Source organism: Mustela lutreola, chromosome 7 (assembly GCF_030435805.1).
Source record: "Mustela lutreola isolate mMusLut2 chromosome 7, mMusLut2.pri, whole genome shotgun sequence".
NCBI classification, from domain to species: Eukaryota; Metazoa; Chordata; class Mammalia; order Carnivora; family Mustelidae; genus Mustela; species Mustela lutreola.
The window spans coordinates 36913760-36921606 of NC_081296.1; the positions used below are offsets into that span (position 1 = coordinate 36913760).

At 50.6% G+C, this 7847-nt stretch overlaps 1 protein-coding gene across 1 annotated transcript; it reads left to right on the forward strand.

Moving 5' to 3' along the window:
- The first annotated feature begins 472 nt into the window (after positions 1–472).
- LOC131835779 (cytochrome P450 1A1) lies at positions 473–4844 on the forward strand. The gene is made up of 7 exons (XM_059180379.1): positions 473–608; positions 1228–2092; positions 2604–2730; positions 2819–2908; positions 3222–3345; positions 3477–3563; positions 3727–4844. Exons 1-7 carry the CDS (start codon positions 556–558, stop codon positions 4010–4012), a joined length of 1632 nt encoding a protein of 543 aa, XP_059036362.1. The 5' UTR covers positions 473–555; the 3' UTR covers positions 4013–4844.
- The last annotated feature ends 3003 nt before the right edge of the window (positions 4845–7847 follow it).

The following is a 7847-nucleotide window of genomic DNA, read 5'->3' on the forward strand; positions in this document are numbered from 1 at the left end:
CCTGTCCCAGGGTCTGGTCTGGCAGGATTCCCTAGACCCTGGGATGGAGATATAGAAAATGGAGAGTTCTAGGAGAGAATGTGACCACTCTTCAAAGGGAGGTAGCTGTGACGGGAGCTTTGGAACTTCCTAGGGAATTTTCCCTGAGAGGTCTGAGTCCCAGCTCTGTCACTGAGGGGTGGGTGACTTCAGTCAAGTCAATAGCCGCTCTGGAGGTCAATGTCCCGAAATGTGAAATGAGCCCAAAGGAGCACATGATCCCTAGTTCTCCTGACGTCCTTGTTTCCCCAAGTGAGGTGGATAGTACTCAAGGGGGTTGGTGGTGACATATGTCGATTATGTGTTTGATAAACATTAGGGGGAAAAAATCAAACCTGTACTTTGACACGGGTTTTTTTTTGTTTGGGATGATGCTATGTGGGTAGATTTAAAGTTGATTATATTTTATTTTTTTAAGATTTTATTTATTTGTTTGACAGACAGAGATCACAAGTAGGCAGAGAGGCAGGCAGAGAGAGAAGGAAGCAGGCTCCCTGCTAAGTAGAGATCGCTGTGATGTGGGGCTCCACCCCAGGACCCTGGGATCATGACTTGAGCCGGATCCAAAGGTAGAGGCTTTAGCCCACTGAGCCACCCTGACGCCCCTAAAGTTAATTTTAGAAAAGTATAAAATAAGCGACAGTACAGGTGCTATATGAGAATCACAGACTGAGGTGTAGAAAACCCTTTTTTAAAAAATTTATTTTATTTTATTTTATTTCATTTCCCTTTAAGGGGGCTCCACGCTGGGCTTGAACTCACAACCCTGAGATCAAGACCTGAGCTGACATCAAGAGTTGGATGCTTAACTGACTGAGCCACCTAGGAGCCCCAAGGAAAAACCCGTTTTAGATAGGTGCAACAGTGTTCTGGAATTGGGCACTTTGGGTTGGGAGTGTGGATCCAACACTGTGTGACCTTGTGCTAGTTACTTAACCTCTCTGAGCCTCACTATAGTCTACCTTATAGGCTGTGGCCAGGACTGAATGAATGACTGTGAAATTCTTGGCACATGGCCGCATCTCAACAAACAGCTTCTCCCATCTTCTCCTCTCCTTCATGTCCAGATACTGTTCTGGATAGGAAAATTTCTCCTTTCTTTGACCAGCATGCTGACACTTTAGGACACTGGTTCCTCATATCCCCCCATCTGATATCTTGGTCTTTTCTCCCCACCCTGCCTCTCAGCAGTCATCTGGAGAACTCTACACTGATGATGTCCTCTGTGTCCAGACTCTCCATCCCCATCTCGGCCACAGAGTTTCTTCTGGCCTCTGCCGTCTTCTGCCTAGTGCTCTGGGTGGTCAGGGCCAGGCAGCCTCGGGTTCCCAAAGGCCTGAAGAGTCCACCAGGGCCGTGGGGATGGCCCCTGCTGGGGAACGTGCTGACCTTGGGGAAGACCCCACACCTGGCGCTGACGAGGCTGAGCCAGAGGTACGGGGATGTGCTGCAAATCCACATTGGCTCCACACCTGTGCTGGTGCTCAGCGGCCTGGACACCATCCGGCAGGCCCTGGTGCGGCAGGGGGATGATTTCAAGGGCCGGCCTGACCTCTACAGCTTCACTCTGGTTACTAATGGCCAAAGCATGACCTTCAACCCGGACTCTGGACCAGCGTGGGCTGCGCGCAGGCGCCTGGCCCAGAATGCCCTGAAGAGCTTCTCCACCGCATCAGACCCAGCTTCCTCGTGCACCTGCTACCTGGAAGAGCACGTGAGCAAGGAGGCAGAGGCCCTCCTCGGCAGGCTGCAGCAGCAGATGGCAGAGGCTGGGTGCTTTGAACCCTACAGATATGTAGTGGTATCGGTGGCTAATGTCATCTGTGCCATGTGCTTTGGCAAGCGCTATGACCATGATGACCAAGAGCTACTTAGCTTAGTGAACCTGAGTAATGAGTTCGGGGAGGCGGTTGCCTCTGGGAGCCCCGTGGACTTCTTCCCCATCCTTCGTTACTTGCCCAACCCCACCCTGGATTCCTTCAAGGACCTGAATAAGAAGTTCTATAACTTCATGCAAAAGTTGGTCAAGGAACACTACAGAACATTTGAGAAGGTACTGGCTGGGGAGAGGTAGGCGACTGTGGGGAGCAGTAGGGTTGGGGTCGGAAGGTCAGAGACAACTGGAGGAGTAGGGGGTTTGGCGGGCTCTCAGGGACTTCACCCTGCGATTTTGAGGCAAGTTGTCGAGTGGACTCCGTCCTTGGCAGGGAAATAGAACTTTTCCTTAATTGGCTTTTCTATCCTTCCATTAGACAGCAATATTTACTGAATCGAATATCCAGTTTGCGCAGGACCCAAGGCCAGTGGTTATGGGCAACAGAGAGTTAAAAAGCTGGTCTCCTGGCCTCATAGATGACACCTCTGTCTCTGGGGTCCCTTAAATTGGGGCTGCCTGCATTCCAAGGCAGGAGAGAGCCTTAAAGAGGCAGAAAAGCTGGTCTGGCAGCCTTGGGGTAGAGGGGTCACCTCTTGAATGAAGGTGCTAGGGATGTGAGGAACCAGTCCTCATGGAAAGGTAGGCCTGGATTTGGGATCTCGTTCACCTGTGGGCCTTCCCTACCCAGGGCCACATTCGGGATATCACAGACAGCCTGATCGAGCACTGCCAGGAGAAGAGGCTAGATGAAAATGCCAACATCCAGCTGTCTGACGAGAAGATTGTTAACGTTGTCTTGGACCTGTTTGGAGCAGGTATGAGCTACCCCTTCATGCCTTTCCTATGCCCGGCTGCCCAGACCTGCCAACTGCTTGAGCTTTCCCTTTGTTCTCCGCGGGGCAGGATTTGACACGGTCACAACTGCCATCTCCTGGAGCCTCCTGTACCTGGTGACAAACCCCAATGTGCAGAAAAAGATCCAGGAGGAGCTGGGTAAGTGGGGGCTTCCTTTGAAGTACTCAAGGCAGAAGGCCTGGCCAGGTTCTGGGCAGCCCCTTCATGCACATAGTCCTTTTATTTTATTTTATTGTAAATATTTTATTTATTTGAGACAGTGAGTGAGAGAGGAGAGCACAAGCTGGGGGAGGGTAGGGGGAGAGGGAGAGGAAGAAGAGGGCTCCCTGTTAAGCAGGGAGCCCAATGCGGGGCTCAATCCCAGGACCCCAAGATCATGACCTGAGCCGAAGGCAGATGCTTAGCAGACTGAGCCACCCAGGTGCCCCACATGGTCCTTTATGTTCTGCAGACACAGTAATTGGCAGGGCCCGGCAGCCCCGGCTCTCCGACAGGCCCCAGCTGCCCTACATGGAGGCCTTCATCCTGGAGATATTCCGACACGCTTCCTTCGTCCCCTTTACCATCCCTCATAGGTGAGGCTCCATGGATCGACTGCTGTCCCTCCAGTCCATGCACCCCATCAGGGCCAGTGGGAGGGAACAGTGTGGGAGGCAAGGGGATGTCCTTGTGGTCCTGAGCCTGACTGGGCTTCCTTCTTCCCCAGCACCACAAGAGACACAAGCCTCAGTGGCTTTTACATCCCCAAGGGACGTTGTGTCTTTGTGAACCAGTGGAAGATCAACCATGACCAGTAAGTTGAGAGGAGGCAAGGGCAACTCTGCCCTCTCCCGAGCTCCAAACCCTGCTGTCTTCGGGCCACTTGGCCATCCCCTACCCTTCCAGGCTGGGGTTCAACCCACTGGATGCTTCTGAGCCCCTGGGCTACCACTTTAGCTGCTTCTCTCTGATTACAGGAAGCTCTGGGGTGACCCGTCTAAGTTCCGACCAGAACGATTTCTCAATCTCGATGGCACCATCAACAAGGCACTGAGTGAGAAGGTGATTCTCTTTGGTATGGGCAAGCGGAAGTGCATCGGTGAGACCATTGCCCGCCTGGAGGTCTTTCTCTTCCTGGCCATCCTGCTGCAGCAGGTGGAATTCAGTGTGCCCCAGGGCACAAGGGTGGACATGACCCCCATCTATGGGCTGACCATGAAGCATGCCCGCTGTGAGCACTTCCAAGTGCGGGTGCGCACTTAGGGACTTGAAAGCCCTGCAGCCTAGACTCTGCCTACCTGGCCTGTCTGGGTAGCCAGGACAGGAGACTGGCCCAGGTCTGGGGGGTGTTCTAAGCCTAGCCAGAAACCCACAGATATTGGGCTGCAGGCAAGGCTGAAGGATCGTGCCTGCCCACCAGCCTGGACTTGCTGCTCTGCGTACTGACCATGGACAGTGGGCACAGCAGGAGCCCCAAAGGAGCAGATGGAGCCTTCTGGAATTGTGCTTGAGCCAGGAGGCTTGGTTGGTTTGGGAGATCCCAAGTGCCTGGAAAGCTTGAGGGAATGCACTAAAAGGCCGTAAACCCAGTGGCTGGCTGGCTTTCTGTGGGGGTGGATTGGCTGGAGAAACATTTAGAGCAGGCCACACTGGGGCCTGTCCAATCCCTCTGACACTTGGGAGCTGTCACTAATGATGGGAAGAAGCATCTTCAGATCTGCTGAGCGATCTGACCACGGGGTTCTGGGCCACTGTGATGCCTTTTGTGTTCTCCCTGCGTCAGCAACAGGGCTGCCTCCCAGCCTTGGAAGGCCCCTGTTCCTGTCCAGGAGGGGCTGGGGACTTGGACATGTCTAAGAGGAGTAGAGAGCAGAGGGAGGGCCCAGATTCAGACACCAGAGACCAGTTCTCTATGCCCTATATAAAAATGCCTTTTAAAAATATTTGTATGCAAGAAGCTTTTTATTCGCCTGCATTTATCATACATAAGAGCTTAAGAACAACTTACTGAGTGCAATAGAGACAAAGTCTAACCCAAGTATCCAGAAATGTGTAAGAAACACCTACCTAAGCTAAATAAAGATATTATCCAGGACTCCTATTGTGGAAATTTTTTGATTCTTGAGTGAATCCGTCCCTCCTCTACCTGCCCAGTCTGAGCCCAGTCTCATGGTGGGTTTTACTCGGGGAGGAAGAAAAGGAAGAGGAGGCGGTGAAGAGGTGAAGCCATGGCTCTCGGATGCTCAGTGTCCAGCTGGGGCCCAGGATTACCGCCTCACTGCCTTCCTCCAACTGATCACACACCGATGAAGTACATTCTCTAGATCAGGCACTGGGGGATACACAGCAGATAAGACACAGTCTTGGCCTTCAGAAGTCTCCCAGACTCATTGGAGGAACCAACTCCTAAACACATCACCCAATCCATTATGATGAGGGCTCTACCAGACAGATGCATGGAAGACGAGGCCCTGAGCTGGGGCTGGGTGGCAGGGAGAGAGAGAGAGAGAGTAAGGGGATGCTGCAGATCTTGGGGTTATCAATGCAGATTCTTTCTCAAAGAATGAGAGGCAGGGGATGCCTGGGTGGCTCAGTCTGTTGAGCCTCTGACTCTTGATTTTTTTTTTTTTTTTTAAGATTTTATTTATTCATTTGACAGACAGAGATCACAAGTAGGCAGAGAAGCAGGCAGAGAGAGAGAAGGAAGCAAGCTCCCCGCTGAGCAGAGAGCCCGACGCGGGGCTCGATCCCAGGACCCTAAGATCATGACCTGAGCCGAAGGCAGAGGCTTTAACCCACTGAGCCACCCAGGCGCCCCTTGATTTTTTTTTTTAAAGATTTTATTTATTTATTTGACAGACAGAAATCACAAGTAGGCAGAGAGGCAGGCAGAGAGAGAGAAGGGGAAACAGGTTCCTGCCGGCAGAGAGCCCTATGTGGGGCTCGATCCCAGGACCCTGAGACCATGACCCGAGCTGAAGGCAGAAACTTAATCTACTGAGCCACCCAGGTGCCCCTGACTCTTGATTTTTTACTTAAGTCATGGTCTCAGGGCTGTGAGATCGAGCCCTGCCTCAGGCTTTGTGCTTAGTGAGGAGTCAGCTTGAGATTTTTTCTCCCTCTCCTTCTGTCCCTCTCCCCTACTCACATTTTCCCTCTCGCTGTCTAAAATAAATAAATAGGTCTTAAAAAAAGAAATGAACAATACTAAACTGCACTGTCTGGGAATACACACTTGGCAACAACTCTGACAATAAGAAGAAGGAAATGATTACTATCAGGATATAGAGAGTGGTCGCTCTGGTGGGGAGGGAGTGTGTTATAATTGAAATGGCCATGTAAGAGACACCTGGGTGGCTCAGTTGGTTAAGCAGCTGCCTTCGGCTCAGGTCATGATCCCAGCGTCCTGGGATCGAGTCCCACATTGGGCTCCTTGCTCAACAGGGAGCCTGCTTCTCCCTCTGTCTGCCACTCTATCTGCCTGTGCTCACTCTCTCTGACAAATAAATAAATAAAATCTTAAAAAAAAAAAAAAAGAAAAGAAATGGCCATGTAGATGGCTTCCAGGATGACTGATAAAGTTCCATTTCTTCTTTTTTTCCCAAAGATTTTATTTACTTATTTGACAGAGACACAACAAGAGAGGGAACACAAACATGGGGAGCAGGAGGGGGAGAAGCAGGCTTCCTGCCAAGCAGGGAGCCTGATGCGGGGTTCGATCCCAAGACCCTGGGATCACAACCCGAGCTGAAGGCAGACACTTAACCCACTAAGCCACCCAGACATTCCCCATCTTTTCCTCTTTCAATTATTTCTAGTTTTATACCCATGCAGCTGGAAAAGAAATTAGTATTATTTCAGTATTCTTAAATTTGCCATGACTTGTTTTATGACCTATCATATGACGTATCTTGGAGAATGTTCCTTGTGCACTTGAATAAAATATGTTTTCGGCTGCTATTAGATGGAATCTCCTGTATATCTGTGACAGGTCTATTTGGCATAAATTTGGGAGTGTGTTATAATTGAAATGGCCATGTAAGGGACACCTGGGTGGCTCAGTTGGTTAAGCAGCTGCCTTCGGCTCAGGTCATGATCCCTTGAATCAGGACATGATTCAAGTCCAATGTTTCCTTGTTGATTTTCTCTCTGGATGATATATCTATTGTTGAAAGTGAGATTTTGAAATCCTTCACTATTATGATATTGCTGCCTACTTTTCCTTTCGGATCTGTTAGTATTTGCTTAATATATATTAGATATTCTGGTGTTGGGTGACATATATATAATATGTATATTATATATATGATTATTATTATTTCTTGTTGATGAACTGACTCCTTTAGCATTATACAGTGACCTTCTTTGTCTTTTATTAGCATTTTTGGCTTGAAGCCTTGTTTTGTCAAAATACAGCTACCTATGCGATCTTTTGGTTTCCACTTGCATTGTGTATCTTTTTCCATCCTTTCCCTTTGAGCCTCGGTGTGTCCTGAAAACTGAAGTGTTTTTGTTGTTGTTGTTGTTGTTGTTTTGTTCCTGTTTGGTTTTGGGGAGGAAGAGCCCGGCAAGAACTTTGTGACCCCAGGAAAGCAGCTGCTAGGGAGCAGCACCTGGAGCCAAATGGGCTTCTGTGGGCAGGTAGGAGCCGTGGCCTGCTGGGCTCGGAGCCCCGGCTGGATCCCAGTGGCGCTCCTTCTTGTTCATGTGACCTTCACCAAGTGTGGTAAACCGTCTGCGTCAGCGGAGGAGCAACAGGAGGCCTCCACAGAAGAGCTCACTAAGTGTCCGACTTCGTAAGCACGAGGCACCCAGCAGCTCAGTTAAACCTCATCACGGCTGCGCGCGCAGGGACCGTCACCCCCGTGTTCCACTTGAGAAAACGGAGAACCAAAGATGGTAAATACCACGTCCCGCGTGGTCCGTGGGGGCGGGGGCGTCCATACATTATTTCAAATTCTCCTTTACTTCCAGTCGGGGCACGTCGGTAGCGGCACCTGGGAGAAGGTCAGGTCAGGGCTGAGGTTGGAGAACACGCAACAGCTTCTTCACGCCTCCCTCTCTCGGGCTGAAACACTTGTTCCCACCCCCGCGCTCT

Excerpts from the sequence above, each read along its gene's own strand:
- LOC131835779 (XM_059180379.1), top strand. The coding sequence starts at position 556 with ATGTGGGGCTCCACCCCAGGACCCTGGGATCATGACTTGAGCCGGATC. Across the intron at positions 2,093-2,603 it reads ACTACAGAACATTTGAGAAG|GGCCACATTCGGGATATCAC; the intron begins GTACTGGCTGGG and ends TTCCCTACCCAG. Across the intron at positions 2,909-3,221 it reads AAAGATCCAGGAGGAGCTGG|ACACAGTAATTGGCAGGGCC; the intron begins GTAAGTGGGGGC and ends TATGTTCTGCAG.